At 40.9% G+C, this 26430-nt stretch overlaps 1 protein-coding gene across 1 annotated transcript in view; it reads right to left on the minus strand.

Annotated features, from left to right (window-relative positions):
• The window catches only part of GPC6 (glypican 6), a 350538-nt gene extending 324460 nt beyond the window's left edge, over nt 1-26078 (minus strand). The window contains exon 1 of the mRNA XM_026446604.2: nt 25697-26078. Within this exon, the coding sequence (XP_026302389.1) occupies nt 25697-25856 (160 nt within the window). The 5' untranslated portion in view covers nt 25857-26078. The remainder of the gene's footprint in view (nt 1-25696) is intronic.
• Between the last annotated feature and the right edge of the window lie 352 nt (nt 26079-26430).

Raw genomic sequence — 26430 nt, forward strand, 5'->3', positions numbered from 1 at the left:
CTTTAGAAGTTTTCATATGGTTTATGTAATGGGTATAATGTTTTGAAAAACTTTAAAAACAGATTCCATTCTGTTTGCTCCTTAAATCATTTATTTCCTTATAGGTTTCCACCTCTAAGGGCATGAGGGTCTGTTACATCATCTCTTTAGTAGACAGAAGTCTCTAAACGTGGTGGAAGGGCTTGAAGTCTAGCCAGAAAGAGAAAGAGATAGCAAACCCATTCCTGCCCAAGGGGTCTGTCAAAGGAGGGAGGTGGAAGAACAGCAATGGTTTGCCAAGTCATCCAGTGATACGGTCTGGCTGTGTCCCCACCCAAATCTCATCTTGAATTGTAGCTCCCATAATTCCCTCATGTTGTAGAGGGACCCAGTAGGAGATAACTGAACCATGGGGGCGGTTTCCTCCATACTGTTTTGTGGCAGCGAATAAGTCTCACAAGATCTAATGGTTTTATAAGAGGAAACCCCTTTCGCTTGGCTCTCATTCTCTTCTCTTGCCTGCTGCCATGTGAGACGTGTCTTTCACCCTCCACCATGATTGGGAGGCCTTCCCAGCCATGTGGAACTGTGAGTCCATTAAACCTCTTTCTTTTGTAAATTGCCCAGTCTCGGATATGTCTTTATCAGCGGTGTGAAAACAAACTAATACACCCTGTTTCTCTCTGAGCTTTGCCTCAAGGCTGGGAAGCCAAAGGGAAGCAGGATTTGGGGCCCCAATTCTGTTTAGAATTCTGTGAAGAGATTGCCTGGTGGGCTACCTGGACCACCTTTACGGTCAACTTTGGGGCACAGAGTACTCAGAGGGAGAGCTACCCCCGTCACCTGGGTAGCACTGGTCTGGCTCAGCAACCCCTAGAGCCCTCCTGGGAAGAACTCAGAAAGCAGTGGAGCTGCAAACCAGAGGCTTGTCATGGTCCCCCCATGCCAAGTGATCAAGGACGGAGGTGGGCCAGAGGCCAGTTGAGTGACAGGCCAGTGACTCAGGAGGCCTTCATGCCCAGAAAGGCCAATGTGAGGATGGATACTGAAGGAAAAGGGACTAGTTACCTGGTCTTTCCCAACTTGAATAAGAGCAGATCACAAAGTATACCACCCCCAGATATGCAGGCCAGCAGGGCCCTGGAAATGGGCAGAGCCTTAGGACCCTCAGTTTTCTTTCATGAGAAAGAGTCACTCCTTTATCTCTCCCCAGTCTAAGAGATTTACTTTCTCATCTACTCTGTGTTAACAAACATGTAAACAGCCTTTTGTACTTGTCAGATACTATTCTAAGAGCTTTAGAAATGTTAATAGGTTTAGTACAATCCCAGAGATGAGAGATAGGAACTGCTATTACCCCTGTGTACAGATGGAAAAATCAAGGCACAGAGAGGTTCAGAAAAGGCTAAGTAGAGGAGCCAGGAGTCAAAGGCACTGCACAACCGCAAGTATCCCACTTGATTGTCACCTAGAAAGGCGAAACTGATGAGACTACATTTTCAACTAGATCAGACTAAAATGTTTTTTCTTGTTACCCATCAAGTGGGAGCTCCTGAGGAAAACTAGACAGGTTATACGAGCAAGAAGAGAAGAAGGAGAAACCAAGAAGTGGAGGAAGAGGGAACCATATGCCTTTTACATCAGAGTTGCAATGTGTGTATATTTTCAATTCAAAAATGGTGGCAGCTCACAACTTCCCAAAGGTCCTTCCAAAAGCTTGTAAAATGAGCCATTTCCTGGCGTGAGGAATGATGACTCACCCACATGGCTGTTTTTCTCTTACCTCTGCTAGTTACCACTGGAAAGTGGAAATACGAGGCGCTGCTTGGACCAAAGTGAAATCAAAAGACATACTATTTCTCTAGCTTTTAAAATGGAAAAACCTCCAATTTGACAAGGGCTCTTCAGTTATGTTTAACATTTTTTCCCAAAAGTCCACAAGACTGAAATGCCAATCTCTTTCAACAGACCAAACCTTTTAAAGGCCTTCATGTTCCCTATGCAGGAAGCCCATAGCTGCCTGTAAGGGAAACATTTCACAATCCTTACCAACACAGGACAAAACTAACACTCAGAACAACAGAAAGGGAAGCCAAAGGCAGACAGGATATAATTCTAAATGTTAAATGTGTTGTTTTCAGAAATACACAGCAATATTTAGGATTAAAATCAATCAATTTAAAGTATAAGGAGTTTTAGAGGTTTCACAGGGTTCCATTAATTATTTTCCCTGATGTGATATTACCAAATGGGGGCCCCTATTAATGGTGAAAACACTTCCTCAGCGATCTCAGTTCCTGATGGGTGGTAATACAGGAACGCTAGCTCAGTAAGGTGGTAGGTTTATGGCACTGATAATACTTTCTGTTTATCTGAGATTTGTTTCAGTTTTTCAAATTTAACATGCCAGTGAATAGGTCCTAGGATATGGTGTTGGTACAATGTCTGTAAACAATGATTCTTTCAGGGAGGGGAAAAAAAAGAACAGTGCTTTCAATGTTCAGTATCCTTTACATCTGCTGCTCAGCTGGAAACACTGTTAAAAGGCCATTAGAACCTTAAAGTAACAGACCTCGAATGCCATGAAAGCCATGGAGCAATTTGCTGTTTGTGTTAGGAGTATCAGCTCCGGCCACTTCCTTTTCATGGGCTGAAAACAGCTTCTGTCATGAGCCGTGAAAATCAATTCCACAGTAACCAGGCTGAAACGCGGTTGAAGGTGGTGCACCTACAGGCTGGCGCTGTGCAGCAGAGCCTCCTTCTGGGCATCCATGGCACCTTCCAGAAGTTTCAGGCAGCGGCTCCCAGCAGTGCCCAGGAGGTAATGAGCAGCTCAGTACTTCCAGGAACCTTCAGGCTCACGGTTTAGGACACTGGTCCTCTCTTATACTTAATTAGATTAAAATACAAATTGTCACCCTGAATGAAGACAGCTGTGGGAAGTGTCGTCCTGGGAAAAAGCCTGCTCTTGCTTATTTGTATCCATTTTTCCTGATTATAGTAAATTGCGACAGAGGCGTACTAAAAAAAAAAAAAGAAAAGAAAAAAAGAAAAGGAAAAAAAAACGCCGTTTCTGGGCCTTTTAGAGAACATTTTTAGACTTTTTTTTCAAACATAAGATCATACTTTTGAAAATATGTCCTTTAGGGGACTAAGCAGTTTTATCAAGAGTTCTACTTTTTAAAATCATGGATAGAAAGGTTGAAATTCATTTTTAAACATGCTATAGGTTTTCTGTTCTAGGAAATTGTTATTCCAGTTGTAAAAATCAACCTTGGTTATCACATAGAATTAAGCTCATTCTAACTTATATTTATATATATAGTCAACCCTTTGTTATACTGAAAACCTTTGTATACACTGCTAAGCATGTTCTGAGTAAGAATAAATTGCCACTCCTAAATCATAGCAACCAGCTTATGTGTATACATATAACTTCTTATAATATTATCTCATCATCAATAGCCTAGGCCGAGTAACTGATTCAGTTAATTAGTTAAATTTTGAGTTAACAACAAAATGGAAACAATATAATTTCATGTTTTTTGCTCTTAATATCTGATGCACCTAACTTGTTTTAACTGAAATTTATGTGTGATTACTCCATACATATTTTGTTGACTAAAACAGAAAAATGTACAATTTTTATGTCTTTTGCACAACATACATAATGAAGACCTCTTAGTGATTCTAAGACATATCCAAGTTTTTTCTTAAAGAGGGGAAGGTGGTAATTGAAAATAGATTATTCATAATAGGTGTGTTGTTGACGACATATGATTTGCCATTTGTAAGGTATTTTATATTCAATGGAAACTGACCTTTTATGAGGGCCATGTGGTAATATAAGTAAAATGAATATATTCTTTATTGCAGTCATATAAAAAGATTGGCCTAAGCTTTTAACATAATGCTTGACCTGGTATCTAATATCCCCAAGTCTGTGAAAGAATATTGAATAAGATACCATATCATGAAATGAGTAGTAAAAGCATAATAAAATCCTTTCACACATTAGCACTTGATAATGTAAAAGTAACAGTAAACTAAGATTCCCAAGTTCAAGGCAAATACAGTTGGAGGAGAAGCTAACAATGGATCACCGCATTGGAGGGTCCAGCAATCCTGTGTTTCCAGATTGTTAGTACTTCAGAATTACAAGTTTCCATTTTCAAAATAGCAATCCTAAACTCTTCAAAAACAATTGTTAGGTAAACAGAAAACAGAGGTCAAAGATAAATCTTAATTTGTTTATTGGTGATTTTTAATATAGCTGGTAGGATTATCTAAAAGCGATCTCAAAAATTCTATCTTCTAAAATCAGTTCATTGATATAAACATCTCTTTAAAGAATCAGGAATCTCCAAAGGGAACTGCAAAGATACTAGAATGGTTTTTGTTGCAAGTTAGTTTCCAGCAATTGTTTCTTTCACAATAAAATGTAACGTTATACTCTATATTTTTGGTAAACATTTTGCTTTAAAAAAAAAGAAAAGAAAAGAAAAAGAATAAAGAAAACAAATTACCAGAAATTTTAAATGTTAAAGTTTTTTAAGTTTGAAAAACTCCCAATCATGGAGATTTGGAGGAAAAATTAGGATAAGCAAACAGCTGAAAGACATTTTTTCCCCCCAGGAAAAAATAAGGCCTGTCATTTAAAAATACCTATAATGCGTGCATAGTGGCTGTTTTTTTTTTTTTTTTTTCCTCCTTTTGAGACAGAATCTCACTCTGTCGCCCAGGCTGGAGTGCAGTGGCACGATCTCGGCTCACTGCAAGCTCCGCCTTCCAGGTTCACGCCATTCTCCTGCCTCAGCCTCCCCAATAGCTGGGACTAAAGGCACCCGCCACCACGCCCGGCTAATTATTTTGTATTTTTAGTAGAGACGAGGTTTCACCTTGTTAGCCAGGATGGTCGTGATCACAGTGGCTTTTGTTAAGTTCATTTCACAAGTGCTAGGGACTTTGAGTTATTCTCATCTATTAAGAAAATAGTAAATAAAAGTTATTATCTTTTTTTTTCAGAACACTTCAAGGTGTTTTCTTTGCAAAGAAAATGGTTGCCTCAACATCACTGCAATCTTAAGAAAAAAAAATACCTCTAGTTCCTTGAAATTCTGTGGAGGAGCACTGGCCCCTGCTAATCTCAGCTGTCCTTGGAGCACAAAGAGAGGAAGCCAATTGCTTGATAAACCTAAAACTATGATCTAAGGAGCAAACATGCAAGTAGTAAAGCCTACAGAGCACAGGTGTGCATGTACAGAACGTATTATGCTATATCTTTAATTCAATGTGTACCAAATGCAGAGTGAACAGCTCTAAATGTAGTCTCCTTGCATAACAGTCTAAAAGTCAGGGGAAATGGCTAGATCTGCACCTGAGAGCTAGTATGGGAAAAACAGCTCAATGAGGAGGTGGGCGGGCAGCAGGGGGAATGAAATTTCTCTTGACCAGAAATCTCAACAGGACCAAAAACTAATTAAGAGTCATAGGTACCAACAGAAGGCATGCCATATTAGTAAGAAAAATAGGATCCTGTGGTGAAAGAAACCTGAAATGCCATTGCCCATTTCCCATTTAAAGCAATGTGGAGAGCCCCTTCTACTTACGAAGAAGAATCATTGGCAGCTGGGTTGGCCTATTTGTTCTAGACAGGCATGGGATAGACCGCTCTAGTCCCATTCCGCTCTTTTCCTTAGTCCTCCTAGGGGCCTATGTAAACGTTTAAAGATATGCAGGGAGACCAGTAGTACAACTTGTAGCAGTAACGCACTTTGTGGGTGGAGATTCTCACCCACAACCAACGTAAAACACAATGCAAAAACCATTCTCCAAAAGCTGACTGTCCACTCTGAAAGAAACCTGTATTTAAAACCACATTGAATAGCACCCAGATTATGAGCCCCAGAGACTCAAAGTATGATACCTGGACCAACAACATCAGCATCACCTGAGAACTTGTTAGAAATGCAAATTACGGACTCCAGGCCAGAACTGCTACTGATTCAGAAACGCTGGGAGGTGGAGCCTAGTCATTTGTGTTTTGCAAGCCTTTCAGTGATTCTGATGCACATAGTAAAGGTTAGGAAGCTCACTGCTCTACCTCACTCATTCTCAATTAGGAAATTATGAAAGGAGGTAAAGAATGAAGGAAGGAAGTAGAGAAGAACAGAAGAAAGAAGGACTGTGCCCTTTCCCAAATCAATTAAATCAGAGAATCCAACATTGAATAATGGTGCTCAAGTATTGATAATTTTCAGTGTCCCACACTACAGCCTAGAAGACTGTTAAATTTTAAGGAATTTTGTGAACTGGCTGTTAAACTGGTGGTAGCTTGAAATTGTTCATGGTAAGAATATTTATATCACAAAGTTACCAAATGCTACGAATCAGTGTCCCCTCCACACTCAGGCCGTTGTTAATACCCAATCAGTTCATCGCTGGCCAGGGTTGAGAAATACTAGACTAAAGTGGCAATGCCAAATACCTCATTAATTCAGACAGCCTCGGCAGTTTCTCTCAATTTCTCAATTACTACTCAATTTCTTGGGATTCTTATTAACATTATGAAGATTTTTTTTTGAAGATGGCAGATTAGAGGCTTTGTTAGTGTGCCTCACCTTTTTGAAAAGAGCAAAATAGCATGCAGAGATTCACGCTGTGCACTTTTATCTAAGAAGGAACAGAGGAACTCAAGAGAAAAAGTGAAAGAAACTTTGGATACTGTGAAAGGAGCAGTAGGCAGCAGGCTGAGTCAGGCAGAAAACTACAGTCTTCGGAGGGTGAAAGGGGGAGAGACTGTCTCCTTCGTGCACATTCCCATTGGGCAGCCGCTTAATCCAGGCCATGGGGGAGCACCTTAACCTGACCCCTTAACCCGACCAGGTGCTAGAGCTGACTTGGGCAGTGGTGGGGAGAAGGAGCAGCACGGGGAAGTGCTTTGCATGCCCTCCCAGGCCCCAGGAGGGGCAGACAGAAGACATTCCTAATCCAACTCACAGATGCCCTCGTGGAAATCTGCTAGCTAACTCAGGCGATGGCCACAGGCTGCAAGAAACTCCCAAGCGAGATCTGCAATCTAATATTCAGCATAAAGCATGCTTTTGGCATGGACACAAGAGCCAGGTGCCTCTGCTTCGTGGGCCGAACTAGAAAGGGTGTGGCCTGAGAGCTGCAGTTTCTGTCTTTGGTGGGAAGTCTTGCAGTGTGTGGCAGTCTTGCATTGTGGGACCCAGCCGGCTCTTGCAGCTTTCTGCCAGCAGAAGTCTGGGTGTGAGATCTGCTCTGTCAAAGGCATGGGAGCTGGATGAGTCTCATTGCCACCTGCAGCCCAGCTCCCAGCGCGGACTCTTTTATGCAGCAAAAGTAGTTCCATTCCTCTCTGAAACGTTACCCCAGTGGCCAGGAAATTTCCCACTGACTCCCATCAGGGCCACCGCTTGCACTCACACTTGGGAAGCCGAAACACAGGACTGCCTGACCCAGCCCCTACCCAGCTTTTCCCTTCTACCCACCTTGGCAGCAGAACACAAACAAGGCCTTTTGGGAGTTCCATGGCCCTGCCCATCACCAGCAACACTGAGTGCTTCCCCTGAATAACACATGCCAAGCATCCCATGGCCACCACGGCAGGTGGTTCTCTCCTACAAGCACTACCTCCTGGCCTGACTTCACCCAGCAAGGCCCATTACAACATCTTCTGGTACAACAACACAATGCTTGTGAAGGAGAAAACTCTTCTTTGACCTTAGCTAACACCATTGTCCACACCACCGCAGCTACCCAGGAGGCCTTGAACCCATTCACATGCCCAGTACATTGATACTACAGCTGGCAAGTGAAAAAGCCACCAAACCACACCAAATACCCTTATTTAGAAATCTTGAACAGACCAAGACAGACCCACAGAGCCCACACCACTCCCCTGCTACTCCCATCAGAGCTGGTGCTCGCACCTGCCACTGGGAGACCAGAGAGGACAGATCAGCCTGGTCCAGGTCCACCCACATCACTTGCCTCTGGAGGTAAGAGCAAAGCCCAAGCTACTGCAAGTCCTGTAGACCAGTCCATGACCTGAGGGATCAGGGGGCTTCTCCAGAAGGCTGGCTAGAGACATGGGTGACCAATTCCTTTCAGAACGACAACAACAAAAAACAGAATTACAGGTGAATATGAATAACCATAGCCCAAATGGAGTGCTAAGGGGAGACTGTTGGAGCCCATTGGAGAGTTCATTGGAAGAATCTACAACATACACAAAAATTAAGGAACGAAGAAGCTGGCAGAGATCAAATCCAGAGTGACTTAGTATTCTGTGCAAAGGGTAGGTGGGAATGCTTTTGGCCTCTCCAGCCCTCGGAGAAGACTGCTGGTATCCAAACTCAAGGATAGCTTTTTTGCCACCATGAGCCCAAGTACTGGAGTGGGCTGTGATCTGGGGACTTCTCGAGGGCATTATATTGGGCTACCAGCTCCAACAGGGTCCCTTCCTGTTTCGCCTGGTCCCAAGCTGTAGTAGCAGATGCCATGCTGAGTGTGCACCGATTGTGGGACTTTGTTCTGCTTGGGGACTTTCAACCCTTGTGTCTTCACATCACAGGATCTCTTGTAGACATGCCTCAGCACCAACCTGGATTGTGGCAACCCCATAGGGGGCTACACCCAGAGGAGCAGCAGGATTCACAGTGGTCTGGCCCCCAGGGATTGCCATACCTAGGGGAAGGGGGAGTACACCACACCAAGGGAGCACCCTGTGGGACAAAAGAAACAGAGTATAGGCTTTCCTGTGTCCGTGAACTTCCTGCTTGTGGGCTAGGAGCAGCTGCACCTCTTTCAGCAGAGGGATGGGCACGGTGCTCAGCTCAGTGGGAAGACTGCAATTCTTCCCCAGCGGTCGAGCAGCCCCAGTACTCATGAAGGGACATAGAGGGGACTTCTCCCCCTCACCCACTGCTGCAGACACAGCCAGGGTGTTTCCCGTAGGAGCTTGGCTTGGGTACATCTGCATATGGTCTTTCTAGTGCATTCTGGGGTGACTGTGTCTCCACAGGATGTGTGTCTTCTGGGGTCAGGCTTGCAAGAGGAGTAGAGCCCTGCTCCCTTGCTACACAAAATGTCAGCATTCCGGCAGATGGAGAGATGCTTGTGTAATCTGAATATCCAGAACACTGGGACAGAAGCATGATAGGGAGTTGGGTTGTTTTTTGCCAGGGTTGTAGTAGAGCTGAGGTTCCCTCCCTTTCACCTATGAAGACCTCAGTGCATTTCATGGAAACTCCCCAGGCTACGTCCATCAGGGCTGGGATGTGTGCCCACCATTGTGGTATTGCATATACCCAGCTACAGCAGCCACAATTAATTCTCACCCATGGGCACCTCTAATTGAACTGAAGACTAACTTGTTCAACCCAGTGAAAAAAAATACTGGGGAAAAAAGTACACAACAAGAGGAATAAAATAAGCTTCATGAGACCTCTGCCATTCCAGCACCACAGGAGACAGTGACCCTGTTCACACACCCACTACATTGCTACTATAAGCAGGATCTAAGAAAGCCATCACACAAAATTCTCTACAACCAAGGAACTCACACAGAGTTTTTGCCATTGAAATTACCCAGAGCCAAAGCTAGGGAATCATAAGCTATACACATTATAGTTACATCCTCAAGTAGAAAAAAAAAACCCAGTCCAGTCAAAAATCAATCCAAAAATAATAATAAGAAAGTCTATCCAGATGAGAAGGAAGCAGAAAAATAATTCTGGCAATATGAAAAGCAGAGTTTTGCAGTGCCCCCAAAAGATCACATCAATTCTTTAGCAATAAATCCAAACCAAAATGAAATCTTTGAAATACTAGATAAAGAATTCAAAATATTGATCATAAAGTTTCTGAATGAGATCCAAGAGGAAGTTGAAACCAACATAAAGAAATCAGGAAAACAACTCAAGATATGAATGGAAATTTTCCAAGGAGATAGATTTTTAAAAATCAAAAAATCAAAACAAAACAAAACAAAAACAGAACTTCTAGAAATCAAAGACTCATTTAGGGAGTTGCAAAATGCAGTGAAAAGTTTTACCAAGAGACTAGACCAAGCAAAAGAAATAATTTCAGAGCTTGGATATAAGGCTTTTGGGTTTACGCAATCAGACAAAAACAAAGAAAAAGGAATCAAAAGAAATGAATACAGTCTCCAACAAACATGGGATTATCTAAAACATCCAAATCCTATAATCATAGGTATTCCTGAAGGAGAAGAAGAAAAAGTAAAAAGTTTGGAAAACCTATTTGTGGGAATATTTGAGGCAAACTTCTCTGGTCTTGATAGAGATTTAAACATCCTGACACAAGAGGCTCAAAGAACTCCTGGGAGATTCACTGCAAAAAGAACATCACTAAGGCATGTAATCATCAGGTTATCTAAAGTCAACATGAAAGAAATAATTCTAAGAGTAGTGAGACAAAGGCATCAAATAACTTATAAAGGAAAATCTGTCAGACTCATGGCAGACTTCTCAGCAAAAAACTCACAAGCCAGAGGGGATTGGAATTCTATCTTTAGTCTTCTTAAACAGAGTAATGGTCACCAAGAATTTTGTATGGTGCAAAATTTAGTTTCATAAATGAAGGAGAAATAATGTCTTTCCCAGTAAAGCAAACTCGAAATCTGTCACCACTAGACTGGTCCTATAAGAAATGCTCAAAGGAATTTTAAACATCAGAATGAAAGTTCTATATGCACCAGTATAAAAAACATTCAAAAGTATAAAATTTACTGCTTATAAAATAGTAACATGATGGAGAATACAAAACAACTAGGTAGCAATCAACATGATGACTGGAAAAGTATTTAACATATCACTATCAACTTTGAATATAAATGATCTAAATGCCCCACTTAAAAGATACATTAGTGGAATTAATTTAAAAAGCACAATCTAAGTATCTGTTGCCTTCAAGAGACCCACTTGTAAAGATTCTTATAGACTCAAGGTAAAGGGGTGGAACAAAATATTTCTTACAAATGGCAACCAAAAATGAGCAGCACTGGTCATTCTTATATCAGATAAATCAGACATTAAATCAACAATAGTAAATAAATAAATCAATAAATAATAAAAAGACATAAAAGGTCATTATATAATAATAGTTGATCAACTCAACAAGAAGAGATAACAACCTTAAATAAACATACACCTAACACCAGAGCTTCCAGATTTATAAAACAAATACTACTAGATGTAAGAAAAGAGAAATACAGCAGTACAATCCTAGTGGGGGACTTCAACACAACACTAGCTAGATCATTGAGATAGAAAGTCAACAAAGAAACACTTGCCATAAACTGGATTCTAGGACAAATGAACCTAACAGAGGCTTACAGAACATTCTACACCAAATTAGAGAATGTACATTCTTGTCATAAGCACGTGGAATAGTTTCCAAGATAGACCATACAATCCACCAAACAAGTTCCAATAAATTTTTAAAAATCAAAATCGTATCAGGCATCTTCTCAGACTACAGCAGCATAAACCTAAAAATCAATTCCAAGAGGGACTCACAAAACTATAAAAATATGTGGAAATTAAATGATCTGCTCTTGAATGATTTTTAGATCAATGATAAAATCAACATAAAAATTAAGAATTTTTTCAAAATTGATGACAGTGACACAAGTTATCAAAATCTCTGGGATACTGTAAAAGCAGTACTAAGAGGAAAGCTTATAGCACTAAATGTCTACATCAAAAAAGACAAAAAGATCACAAATTGACAACCAATGTCACACCTCAAGGAGCTAGAAAAACAAGAACAAACCAAACCCAAAGGTAGCAGAAAAGAAATAACAAAGATCAGAGCAGAATTAAACAAAACTGAAACTGAAAAAAAAATGCAAAGATCAATGAAATATAAAGTTGGTTCTTTGAAAAGATAAAATTGATAAATCACTAGCTAGATTAACCAGGGTAACAACAGAGAAGATTCAAATAAGCTCAGTCAGAAATAAAAATGGAGACATTACAACCGATAACACAGAAATACAAAAAAATGATCTCAGATGATCTTTTGTATTTCTGTGGTATCAGTTGTAATGTCTCCATTTTCATAGATCTGATGTTCTATGAACATCTCTAAGCACACAAACTAGAAAATCTAGAGGAAATGAATAAGTTTCTGGAAACACAAAACCCCCCAAGTTTGAATCAGGAAGAAACAGAAATCCTGAACAGACAAATAACAAGTAGTGAGATCAAATCAGTAATTTAAAAAAATTTTCAAGAAAATGAAGCCCAGGACCAGCTAGATTCATGCTGAATGTGACCAGAAATTAAAAGAAGTGATACCGACGGGCGCGGTGGCTCAAGCCTGTAATCCCAGCACTTTGGGAGGCCAAGGCAGGCAGATCACGAGGTCAGGAGAGCAAGACCATCCTGGCTAACACGGTGAAACCCCGTCTCTACTAAAGATACAAAAAATTAGCCAGGCGTGGTGGCGGGTGCCTGCAGTCCCAGCTACTAGGGAGGCTGAGGCAGGAGAATGGTGTGAGCCTGGGAGGCAGAGCTTGCAGTGAGCCGAGATTGCGCCACTGCACTCCAGCCTGGGTGACAGAGCAAGACTCTGCCTCAAAAAAAAAAAAAAAAAAAGAAGTGATACCAATCCACTAAAACTATTTCAAAAGATTGAAAAGGAGGAAATCCTCCCTAACTCATCCTATGAAGCCAGTATCACCCTGATACCAAAGTCAGGAAAGACATGACAAAAAAATAAAACTGTGAGCCGAGATCTCTGATGAATATAGATGCAAAAATCCTCAACAAAACACAGCATACCAAATCCTACAGCACAACAAAAGGATAATTCACCAGGATCAACTAAGCTTCATTTCAGGGATGCAAGGATGGTTCAACATATGCAAGTCAACAAATGTAATTCACCACATAAACAGAATTAATAACAAAAGCTATATGGTCATTTCAGTAGATGAAGGAAAAGCATTTAATAAAATTCAGCATCACTTCATGATAAAAAAAACCCTCAAGAAACTAGGCATAGAACGAACACACTTCAAAATAATGAAAGCCATATATGACACACCCCAATGAACATCATAGTGAAGGAGGAAAAGTTGAAAGCATCCCCCCATAAGAACATTTCCCTTAAGAAGTGCAATAAGACAAGGATGCCTACTTTCGCTACTTCTATTGAACATATACTGGAAGTCCTAGCCAGAGCAATTACGCAAAAGAAAGAAATAAAAGGCATTCCGAATCGAAAAGAGGAAGTCAAACTATTTCTGTTTGCCAATCACATGTTCCTGTACCTAAAAAACCGTACAGACTCTTCCAAAAGACTACTGGATTTGATCAATGAACTCAGTAATATCTCAGGTTACAAAGCCAACCCATGCAAATCAGTAGCACTGCTATATACCAATAATGACCAAGCTTAGAACCAAATCAAGAATTCCATCCTATTTACAATAGCTGCAAAACAATAAACTTTTTATTTTAAAGCATAAGGAAGATATTTAACCAAGGATGTGAGAGATCTCTACAAGGAGAACTACAAAACACCGAGGAAAGAAATTGTAGCTCACACGAACAAATGGAAAAACATCCCATGCTTATGGATTGGAAGAATCAATATTGTGAAAATGACCATACTGCCAAAAGCATTCTACAGATTCAATGCAATTTCTATCAATATACCAGTATCATTTTTCTTTTTTTAACATTTATTGTATTTATTATTATTATTATTATACTTTAAGTTCTAGGGTACATGTGTTCAACGTGCAGGTTTGTTACATATGTATACATGTGCCATGTTAGTGTGCTGCACCCATTAACTCATCATTTACATTAGGTATATTGCCTAATGCTATCCCTTCCCCGTTCTCCCACCCCACAACAGGCCCCAGTGTGTGATGTTCCCCTTCCTAAGTCCAAGTGATCTCATTGTTCAATTCCCACCTAGGAGTGAGAACATGCGGTGTTTGGTTTTCTGTCCTTGCAATAGTTTGCTGAGAATGATGGTTTCCAGCTGCATCCATGTCCCTACAAAGGATATGAACTCATCCTTTTTTATGGCTGCATAGTATTCCACGGTGTATATGTGCCACATTTTCTTAATCCAGTCTATCATTGATGGGCATTTGGGTTGGTTCCAAGTCTGCTATTGTGAATAGTGCCGCAATAAACACATGTGTGCATGTGTCTTCATAGCAGCATGATTTATAATCCTTTGGGTATATACCCAGTAATGGAATGGCTGGGTCAAATCGTATTTCTAGTTCTAGATCTTTGAGGAATCACCACACTGTCTTCCACAATGGTTGAACTAGTTTACAGTCCCACCAACAGTGTAAAAGTGTTCCTATTTCTCCACATCCTCTCCAGCACCTGTTGTTTCCTGACTTTTTAATGATCGCCATTCTAACTGGTGTGAGATGCTATCTCATTGTGGTTTTGATTTGCATTTCTCTGATGGCCAGTGATGATGAGCAGTTTTTCATTTGTCTGTTGGCTGCATAAATGTCTTCTTTTGAGAACTGTCTGTTCATATCCTTCACCCACTTTTTGATGGGGTTGATTTTTTTCTTGTAAATTTGTTTCTTTGTAGATTCTGGATAGTAGCCCTTTGTCCAGATGGGTAGATTGCAAACATTTTCTCCCATTCTGTAGGTTGCCTGTTCACTCTGATGGTAGTTTCTTTTGCTGTGCAGAAGCTCTTTAGTTTAATTAGATCCCATTTGTCAATTGTGGCTTTTGTTGCCATTCCTTTTGGTGTTTTAAAAAGACATGAAGTCCTTGCCCATGCCTATGTCCTGAATGGTATTGCCTAGGTTTTCTTGTAGGGTTTTTATGATTTTAGGTCTAACATTTAAGTCTTTAATTCATCTTGAATTAATTTTTGTATAAGGTGTAAGGAAGGGATCCAGTTTCAGCTTTCCACATACGGCTAGCCAGTTTTCCCAGCACCATTTATTAAATAGGGAATCCTTTCCCCATTGCTTGTTTTCATCAGGTTTGTCAAAGAGCAGATGGTTGTAGATGTGTGGTATTATTTCTCAGGAGTCTGTTGTGTTCCATTCGTCTATACCTCTGTTTTGGTACAAGTATCATGCTGTTTTGGTTACTGTAGCCTTATAGTTTGGTTTGAAGTCAGGTAGCGTGATGCCTCCAACTTTGTTCTTTTGACTTAGGATTGTCTTGGCAATGTGGGCTCTTTTTTGGTTCCATGTGAACTTTAAAGTAGTTTTTTCCAATTCTGTGAAGAAAGTCATTGGTAGCTTGATGGGGATGGCATTGAATGTATAAATTACCTTGTGATACCAATATCATTTTTCACAGAGTTAGAAAAAGCAATCCCAAAATTCACATGGAACCACCAAGAGCCTGAGTAGCCAAAGCAATCCTAAGAAAAAAGAACAAAGCTGAAGGCATAATATTACGCAACTTCAAATTATACTAGAATGCTCTAGTAGCCCAAATAGCATGATAATAGTGTAAAAATAGACACATAAACCGACAGAACAGAATAGAGAACCCAGAAATAAAGCCTAATCCCTACAACCAACTAATCTTTGACACAGCAGACAAAAACATATACTGGGGAAAGGACACCCTATTCAATAAATGGTCCTAAGAAAATTGTCTAGTCACATGCACAAGAATAAAACTGGATCCCTCTCTCTCACCATATTAAAAAATAACTTAAGATGAATTAAAGACTTAATTATAAAACCTGAAACCATTAAAATTCTAGAGTGAAATCCTAGAAAAACTCTTCTGGACATTGGCCTAGGCAAAGAATTTATGACTAAGACTCCAGAAACAAATGAAATAAAAACAAAAATACGTAAGTTGGACTTAATTAATCTAGCAAGCTTCTGCATAGCAAAAGAAATACTCAAAACAGTAAACAAACTACAGAATGAAAGAAAATATTTGCAAACTATGTATCTGACAAAGGACTAATATCTAGAATCTACAAGGATCTCAAACAAATCAACAAGAATAAAATGAATAATCACCTTAAAAAGTGTGTAAATGATATGAAGAGACATTTTTCAAAAGAAGACACACAAATGGCAAAAACTTGAAAAAAAATGCTTAACATTACTAATTATCATGGAAATGAAAATTAAAGTTACAATGAGATATCACCTTATCCTAGTCAGAATGGCCATTATTTAAAAAAATCAAAAAACAATAAAAGTTGACATAGATGTGGTGAAGAGGAAATGCCTATATACTGTTGGTGGGAACGTAAATTAGTGCAACTTCTACGGAAAACAGCATGGAAATTTCTCAAAGGACTAAAAGTAGATCTACCATTCAATCCAGCAATCCCACTATTGGGTTTATCTACTTAAAGGAAAAGAAGTCATTGTATCAAAAAGACAACTGCACTCATATATTTATCACAACACAACTCACAATTGCAAACAGGGAATTCTACCTAAGTACCCATGAAACAATAAGTGGATAAAGAGAATTTGGAATATACATACTATGAAATACTTCTCAGCCAAAAAAAAAAAAAAAAAAAAAAAATGAAATCATGTCTTTTGCAGCAACTTGGATGGAATTGGAGGCCATTATCCTAAATGAAGTGACTCAGGAACAGAAAGCCAAATACCACGTTTTCACTAATAAGTGGGAGCTAAGTATGGGCACACAGGGGTACACAGAGTGGTCTAATGCAGCAGTCCCCAACCTTTTTGGCACCAGGGATTGGTTTCATAAAAGACAGTTTTTCCACGGATTGGTGGGGTTGGTTTGGATATGGAACTGTTTCACCTCAGACCATTAGGCATTAGATTCTCATAACGAGCACGCAACCTACATCCCTCGCATGCGCAGTTCACGATAGAGTCCATGCTCCTATGAAAAGCTAATGCCGCTGCTGATCCAACAGGAGGCAGAGCACAGGCAGTGATGTTCACTTGCCTACTGTTACCTCCTGCTGTATGGCCCAGTCACTAACAGGCCACACACCACTACCAGTCCATGGCCTGGGGGTTGGGGATCCCTGGTATAATAGACACTGGAGACTAAGAAGTAGGGATGGTGGGAAGAGGGTGAGGGATGAAAAATTTGCTCTTGGGTACAATGGACACTATTTGGGTGACAGGTACACTAAAAGCTCAGAATTCACTATTACATAATTCATCCACACAACCAACAACCACTTATACTCCTGAAGCTATTGAAAGTACAAAGAATAACAAAAAAGGATAATGAAGATTTGCCAAGCCATGCTATGATCATCCGCTCCCACCTGAGGGTCCAGCTGAAAGACCATATCCTTTTACCTATACCCTTCTAGGTATAGGCATAGGAGGCAATTCTGAAATGAGAAGGGTGGGCATCTCTGCCGGGGGACTGTTGAGAGTGGTCTGCCTCACCAAGGAAGAGACATGTGGGAAGAAATTATTTCTTTCTGTGCATCTGGGCATTGTCATGAGGCCTTAGCTCCTGGTACTCTAGCCATCATCTTGTGTTTATTTGGAGGTGATCCAGGGGAACAAGGATCTTAGAGCCAAAAGACAGAGAGAACCTGGCACCCTGTTGATACTGCAAGCTTACAGCTTTCTGACTCCTGCAAGAGCTCTGCACTGGGACTTCTTGTTATGTGAAATAACGGCTTTCCCTGACTCTGTAAGCCAGCTGAGTCAGGAATTTCTGTGACCTGTTGCCAAAAGTATCTTAACTGACACAGACTACTTGAGTTGAGAGTTTCAACAGCTCATCCTCTAAACTCTATTATTGGAATTTCTAAGTAGCAGAGTGAAGTTTTTAATTTTTAAAAAAATGTTTAAATGTTCCCTTTTAATCTTGTTTCTTCCTTCTCTCATAGCCTTATTCACCCCTTCTTCACTCCTCTCATCCTCCTCTGAGACCTTGGCAATCTCCTGCCTAAGCCTCTAAAATTTAAGTGTCTCCTCCCTGTCCTTCTTCCCTCCCTCTGGGGCCTTTAATGATCTTTTCTCTAATCCATCCTGTGATACTGCTTGCCTAATCCAAAACAATACTTTCATCACGTCACCTCTCTGCCAAGAACCTGAGATGATGACCTACTTTCTGTCATATAAAGCCTAGAATGTTCAAGGCCCTCCAAACATCCAATCCCACCCTATGTATTCAATATAAGATTCCTTTCTGTGCTCTCCTCCACACACCCTATTTTGCTCATATATTTAACTCCTCCCTAACTGCCTCCTTGTTTCATGGCCCTTTGTCAAATGCTACCCATCCCTCAAGTCTCCAATTAAATTGTGCCTCCTCCTTTCAGCTTCAACCTCTCGTTGTTATTATAATCAGTAATGATATTTGGTACTTAGATTAAAACAATGCTGTGTCAGTAGCTTAAGTACCAAATATCATTACTGATGGAAATGATGGTACGATTTGATTAATTCTCCATTAGGGTAAAAAAATTGAAGTTGTTTTTTTACTGACAGAGCACAAAGTACTGTTACTTAAATTTCATAGTGAATGTAGCTGATTACATGTATTTTGATATTTCTACACTTTTGAGAGTTAGCAATTCATCTGATCCTATTTGAGAAATCTCTTTCTCTCAGTGACACTGATACTGTTAATAGTCTTCTGCTGGTTTAATGATATTGAGTTTTGTCTCCATTATAAAGCACACATAAACTATGCTAAAGTATTTTTATTGCCATGGCAATTCAATTAACATTTCTGGGACACTTCTCTCTTAATTATCTCTCTCTCTTCCTTCCCTTTCTCTCTCTCGGACTCTCTTTCTCTCTCTCTCTCTCTCTCTCTCTCACACACACACACACACACATACACAAACACACAACCCAGTCCTATTCATTGTCAGTCACACAGTAGATGCTAAATAAGTAACTCTGATCCATTTCACCTACTAAATATTTCTTGAATCCTCTCTATTTCCATGGTCACCATTCTAGTCCTAGCTCGCCTCTCCTCCTTTTCCTAATCTGTTTTTTTTCCCTCAATCCTTTCTCTTTAGAGCAACCAATGTCATATTTCGAAACCATATCCAATCCTGATTAAAAGAGTTATTCAACAGCTTCTTAAGGGACTCAGGCTAAAGGCCAAAGTCACGGTAGTGAGTGTGAGGGATGTCAAAGCTGATAGGGGTGGGGGAGGACGACATGACCCCCAGATGGCAGTAGCACACAGTGAGCTTAATTTGGAAGACACTTAGGTTGCCTGTGAAGGAAAGTCCCTCACAGCATGAAACCTTGCAGGGCTAACAAAGGCGCCACCACCCAAAAGGGCAGAAGGTCAAGGAACTCCCAGGGGAGAAGGGCATTATGATCCAGGCAATGTCATGAGCAACACAGTAGACAGCCTCAGCTGCTAAGGGCAGCAGCAGCTAGGAGTCTTTGATCACCCCAGGGTTGTCTTACATATGGCTAGCAGACAGGTAACAGTTTTACAGAATGCACAAGGCAAACACCCTCTAAATGGTTAAAAACCTGCTTCTTTGTGCTATATTTGAAACAACTGGATGTGTAAAAACTTGACTTAAGCACTACTGAGCTTTTTAGCTAAAGGTTCCGATCTGCTGTGAAAAAGGGAACCACTTAGGGCCAAGATGCAGGGGTTACCTTTCATTACCCTGACCTTTGGGCCCTCTTCTCCAGTCTCTCCCACACCCCTCCCCACTCACTGACCACTAATCCCCAGGGACTGGAACTCTCCTCATGTTTGCAAGGTATTCTCACCATACAGGAAATGTGTGCCCCTTCCACACTCCTGCTTCCTTGCTGAAGGGTACCCATGCTTCAGATCCCATTATTCTGCCTCTGATTTGATCAAATGCTCCTATAAAATACTTTCACAGTGCCAGGTGCCCTTAGTGCTATGCATTTATCTCAGTGCAATTAATTAATTATGAATGGTGTCCTTAATTTCTGCTTTCCTGCTGGGATTCAAATGCCCTGGGGCTCTACCCCCAGAAGCTGGTACAATGACTTACCCATAGTAGATATACAATAGTAGGTATACAATAAATACTCATTGCATGAAGAAAAAATGCCTGGAAGAGAGAACGGGTTATTAAAATATCCAATAACCTGAATAATGTGAAAATATGAAACCAAATTTTAGTTTTTTTTTGTTGTTGTTACTAACTGGCACATTCATTTAAAACATATTTTTCATCCAAGGTTATTAAAAATTCTTAGATATTTTTATCCAGGATTATTAGAATTTTAAAATATTTACCCAAGTCTCACCACTATGAAACCCTTTATCACAAATATATAATCCCAGGGAGTCAATAATACTTTCAAACTGTACCATATATATCATTGAAAACTGAATAATACTGGAGAAATCTATGAAAATATTTAAAGTCAAATTATTGACCAGCTCAAGAATTTAACACAGCAGATTTAGTCTGTAAAGAAATACAAGCACCAAGTTTAAAAGAATATTAAATTGCTGTTTATACTGGCAAGATAATTCTAAATCACCTTACTGGCCTTTCTAGAAGTAATTTGAAAGATGTGAATTAAGTGGGGGGAAAAGTTGTTCTTATAATGTTATTTTTGTGGGTTTCAATATAAGATCAAAAGATTAAAATCAGTTTAAAGCAATTATTTTATTATAATGTTTACCCTAAACTCGTATTTCTATACAAAACTAGTAATTGAAATTAGGTCATTTTAGGTTAAAACTACTCAATAATTTTGTGTTTTATAAGTGTTCATAAATTTCATCCACAATTTTAAAAGAACACTAGTCACTTTCTTACATAATATATGGCACAATCTTTATGTCATAATACTTAAAGAACATAATGCTGTATATTTTAAATCAATTTTAACAGTGGCCTTTATTTCTTCTCACAAGCTATTATTAAGATACAATGCAGTTGAAAGAAATTTTATGTAAAAAAGTGTATCAGTCAACTCAAATAAACTCTTGCTCCCAATGATAACATATTATCCTCTAATTAAATCAGCTAAGATAATTCACAATCACCCTAAAATTAATTCCCAAATCAAGAGTTTAACAAGTGGCACTTCTAAAGCCCAACTTTTATATTGCTTTGATACCTGGAATTAATGTGATTATTTTAGAAATCTAGTGACTTGTAGAATCTTTAAAAAAAAAAAATTGAAGTTCACTTCACTCATTTGTGACTTATACTGTCCTTTCAAAAACTTTTAAAGAAGTCAGCTAACTAAACAGGGGGCAAAGAAATCAGAAATCTTTGAAGCAGGCAGATAAACAGAAATTAAACAATTTATCTCAAACTATGATATTTACTGTGGCTTTAAAGAGTGAGAGTTACCAAACACTGTTTTCCATTTAAGTTAATGTGGTATCTCCATGGAAACTGGGAAAAAAAAAAAAAAAAAAGTTGTGTAAATTGTAAATGTATTAAATTAGTTGGTCTGCTGGGGGAGCAGACAGAAAGACAGGTTTCCAGAGAAAGGAAACGCCCACTGGGCAAAGGTCAGTGAAAATGAAACATTATGTATTTTGAAACAAACAAATAATCTTTTTAAACTACAGATTTTTAGATAAATATTTGATAAATTAATATCAAATAGATGAAGAGTTTAGTGCTTTTTTAATACCCAGCTGTAACCCAACTCTCAAAATACCTGGGACAGAAAAAGTTGCAAAATAAATATTGGAAACAGAGTTAGTCACATTTTTTTTTCTAATTTGTGGAGATAAATGTTCTTACTCCCTCTAGCCCCATGAACAATGAGTTCTGTTGGACTAACCCAGTCTTTCAATAGGCCTAGTGTACTGAAAGAAACCAAGAAATGTACTTTAGTTTCTATGTTTTGCATAACTATACCTTGCAAGAAAATGATCAGGAAAATGGGTAAATGCATGAACCATTAGTGGTGGTAGCATGGCCAATTCCTGAGAATACAAAATCCAAAGTCAAAGTGATTTTGAGAAATTGGAGACAACGCTGGAACAAAACAGAAACGGATTTAGCATGCGCAACTGGAAGGGATACATAGATGCACATAGTGATTAATAATACCAGTCTATATATATATACATATATATGAAAGAATAGATTTTGCATGCATTCATTCAAAATAAATGGTAACATTTAATACTGTAAGGCAGTGGACCAAGTTAGGTATATAGACCCTGGAGTCAGAGTGCCTGGGTTTGAATTGCAGCCTCATTAATTACTAGTTGAGTCACCCTTAGGTAAGTTAATTAAAGTTCCTGTCACACATCCTTTTCATCTACAAAATGGGGTTAATGTGTAGCATCTACTAAGTTATTGGAAGAATTCAGTAAGGTGATATTATAAAGGCAATAATTTTTAAGTAGGTGATGGGCACATAATAAATTCTATATATGCAATTGTTAAATAAAGTCACATTACATAAGTAATGAAAACATGATCATGTAGGCCAATAAGTCACTGTTAACTACAAAGTGTTATAATTAATGATCCTAGCAAGGCTCAAGGCATAAAACAGTGGCAGAGTAAGCCTGAAACAACATTATCTGAATTTCCCGGAGTTTTAAGAAGGTGCTATTTTTGGGTAGAGTTCCTTTAGAAGTTTAGAGTTTAGGATTGGAAAATTAGGTCATAATTCTGATGAATGAGGAGAGACTAGAATGTTTCACACTGACCTTTGATCAGAATAACTGTCCTAACAAAGAACCTGATGATTCATGCTCAATATCTTCCCAGAAGATAGAACAAGAAAAAATAAGGAAGCACATTGTGAAGGCTTTTGGCTAGATATCTGGAAACATTTCTATACCACAAGAATTGCTAAATATTAGAATGGATTGCTGAAAGGGGATCAAGAGTCTACTCCTTTGGAAGTTTTTCAAACAAGGATAAATAGAGTCTATCTGATCTCCTTGCGATAGTTTAAAATCAGCGCTGAGTGAAGACTGATGGTGCAAACTGCCCCTTGAAGGCCTCCTCCTTCCCAAGCATTCTCTGAAAGTATAACTTTATATATTACCTATCATACTTCCTCATCTGTTGGGTGTCTATTCTACCCTAGAATAGAAAAGGGCAACGCTATTTCACAATTGTGAGTAAAACTTTGATAATGTCATGATGAAACATAATGTCCTTATTACTTCTCAAGTTATTTCACTAAGCAAGCTACCTGCAAATAGCTTTCAATTAGAAACAGCTGTCATGAATCTGAAGCCTGACCAGCAATTCTTTTAAATTTCTGTGCCCTGGCAGATTGAAGACACATGAAATTCCTCAAGCAAACTATTAGATGCCCAATCAAGGCAAAGGATAAAAAAAGAGTTTAAGAAAAGATAACCACTTACACTAGATAATTAAACGTAAACAGTATCAAGAACTAGGGAGGAGAGATAGAGTGTGTTCATTTAACAACAGGGTATATTTCCTAAGTGATTCTTAAAACAGCAATAGGTAGCATTAAGTAAAGTTGATTTTGAAAAAAACAAGTATATCCTTAAAAAACACAATTATCTTTCAATTCATTATTTTCCTATTAAATGTGCCTCTGACCCTGTGGTGACCTGCATCTTGATTTATGTCTACCAGCATCAAAGGACACAAGGCTTAAAGCAAAGTTAACAGTGTGCCCTTACTCATGGAAAGTAGGTGAGTTTAAAAAAAAAAAAGTGCACACATTTTAGAAATTCATAGCTAATAAGCAAACACTGTAATTGTAAAAAGGTGGGGAGTAGACAAAAAAACCAAAACCAAAACCAAAAACCTCTTTAAATATCCACCGAAGAATTTACATGAACCCCTGGGAATGTTCTCAACAAACAGTCATGGTGACTACAGAAATTGTTTTACACTGAAAATCTTCACTTTGATATTAAAGAGATGTGCCTGATGCTGAGGATGAACTCTGGTCTCCTGAGAGTCCCATTATCCGCTAAAGAATACCGAAGCAATTTAAAAGCACCTATTTTCTTCTTTGAGATATTTTATCTGAAATCATGTTGGAAAACATCTGTGTGCTTACAAGATACCGTTTGAAAAAGCCCAGATTAAAGGAGAAAAAGTTCCTAGAAGTGATCCATACTACAAACCTTTTAAAAAGTTGAATTCCCTGAGATTTGGGGAGGGAAAAGAAGCGAAGTTGATCCTTATCAATTAATTAAAAAGAATGAAATAACAGTAGACAAAGGAGAAGGAGAGTTAAGAAACTTAAGGAGCTGTGAGGACAGTCGCTCTCTATTAATTGATTAAAAAATTAAGGAGTTCTGGAAAAGAAGGAAGAAGTAACAAGGATAGAAAAGTAGTCTTATAATTCACCACAGATTCTTCCTTAGACTCACCAAAGGGAATCTCTGGCTCTGAATTGAAAAAGCTCCTTCTATGCGCGTGGTAATTTGCGCCTCTTTTTTTTCCCTTTGGCAATGCTCAAATTTATTTAACTGTGTTCATTTCAGTGTAAGTAAAAACCCTCACTTCTACAGCTTGAAAATCATAAGAAAATAGCAATTCCACAACATATCGAAACTGTGATGTTCTAAGATATCCGCAAAATGCTTTTCATCCATCCACCAGTTACTTGGCAAAAAGCAGAGAGGCTGATGGAAATTCAGCGTTTTGACTTGACGATCGGAGGTCACTAAGGACTTCAGCTACCCGGTTTGAGCAGCCCGCGCCCTCGCAGCATCTCCTGGCCTCCCTTGGCCTCTCTCAGTTCTGTTCTTTAGCAGCCAAAGGATTATCTCTTCCCGACACGTTTCATTCACAGAGCCCCAGAGAAGCTCGGATTCGGTTGGAGCTAAGAGCCGGAAAACAAGCACCCAGACTGCCGAGCAAGTTGTCGGAGACCAAGTGCTACACACACTGGCGCCGAGAGAAAAGGTGGGCGCTCTCAAGCTTTTCGTGGAGCAATGCCAGTGGCCGGGCATGCGGGGGACACGGGGCCCCCGGACCCGGACCCGAATCCCCAGCTGAGCCACCCGCTGAAGTTGACTGCTCGCTGGCAGACAAGGCCGGCTCCGGACCGGGTGGCGGGGTGTCCCCGAGCCCTGAGTGACCAACAGCAACTGGAGAAGCACTGAGGAACCGTAACTGGAAAGCCCGCCCCACATCTGAAACAGGCAGCCCGTGAAGTCCCCAAACCAGCCTTGAAATGCCGGCGTCCGGAGGCCAGGTCCCCGGCGAGGGTCCCTCCCGGCCTTGCCCGCCCCCGGCCGGGGCGCCCTGCGCTCTGCACCCCGGAGGATAGGAAGAGGGGAGAGAGGGGCTGGGGGAGCCCTCTGCGTCTCTCCACCGCCCCTGCCGGCGCGAGGGCGGGAGTGGAGAAGGCGCCACTCAGACTGTGGCGTTGGGCAAACTGCGGTGGCAGTTATTCCAAGTTTGCCCGAACCAGAGCGCGGGGTGAGCGCCAGGCTCGGCTCTCCGTCTGCGCCTTGCAGCCGCCCCGGAGTGGCCCGGGCTCCCTGGCCGGCCTGGCCTGAGCCATCAACTAAGGGGTAGAAGGGCGCGAGAGCAGAGGGAGGCGGGAGCTAGGGTGCTCCCGCGTGTGCACACAATGAGGCAGCGGAGAAGCACACCTTCCCCTGCCGGAGAAGCCGCAGGAGCAACCGCAGCCCAGCTCGGAGACGCGGAGTCCCGTAGAGCGGTGGCAGAAAGTGGGCACCAACTCAGCAACAGGGGGAAGGAAGAGGGCGCCGGGCAGCCAGGGGGACGTGCGGCAGCCGAGGGCTGCAGCCAGCCCTTGCCGCGCGCCCGCGCTTACCTGCGATCTCCTGGTAGGGAATGTCCGCCAGGCTGAATCCCTTGGCACCGTACGCCTGGCGGACCTCTCCGCAGCTCCGAGCCTTCACATCCGCCCCGGCCGGGAGGGACAGCAGCAACCCCAAGAGGGGAAGAATCACAGCCCCGATCCAAGAAGGCATGGTGCAACATACAAATCCAGCTCGGTAAACCCCACGGCCGGTGCGCTCTTCACCTTGCCCCTCAAGCCGAAAGCCCGCCAGAGGCAGCGACGCGCTCCTCGCCGCTGCCCAGCGTCACCCCCTTCCGCCAGCCGAGGGGACGAGCAGCGCAGCCCTCTGGACTGCGCTCAGCAAACTTTTATAAGCCAGATGGAGGACGGCAAGCCAACAAGGGCTGGCTGGGAAGGCTGCTTGCCTTGCTCCTCTAGCCCCCAGATCGAAACGGTGCAATCAAAACGAGGAAGAGAAGGAAGAGAAGTGTTTAAAAAAGCACCATGGGGACTCAGAGCTGCAATCCGAGTTCCCGGCCGCAGAATCCTGGAGCGCTACGGGCTCGGCTCGCCGGAGTGTGCGGCGAAGGTGGGAACGCGCGCCGGCTCTCCCGGGAGGGAGACGGACAAGCGAGAGCGAGTGTGTGTGCGCGCGTGTGTCTGTTGGTGTGAGCGCGAGGTTCTTGGGGATGTGTGTGCGTGGAGGTATGTGTTGGGGATATACGAGATCTAGGGGAAACCTCAGCTTAACACAGGCTGTGGGA

The sequence above is a fragment of the Piliocolobus tephrosceles genome, chromosome X (genome assembly GCF_002776525.5).
Source record: "Piliocolobus tephrosceles isolate RC106 chromosome X, ASM277652v3, whole genome shotgun sequence".
NCBI classification, from domain to species: Eukaryota; Metazoa; Chordata; class Mammalia; order Primates; family Cercopithecidae; genus Piliocolobus; species Piliocolobus tephrosceles.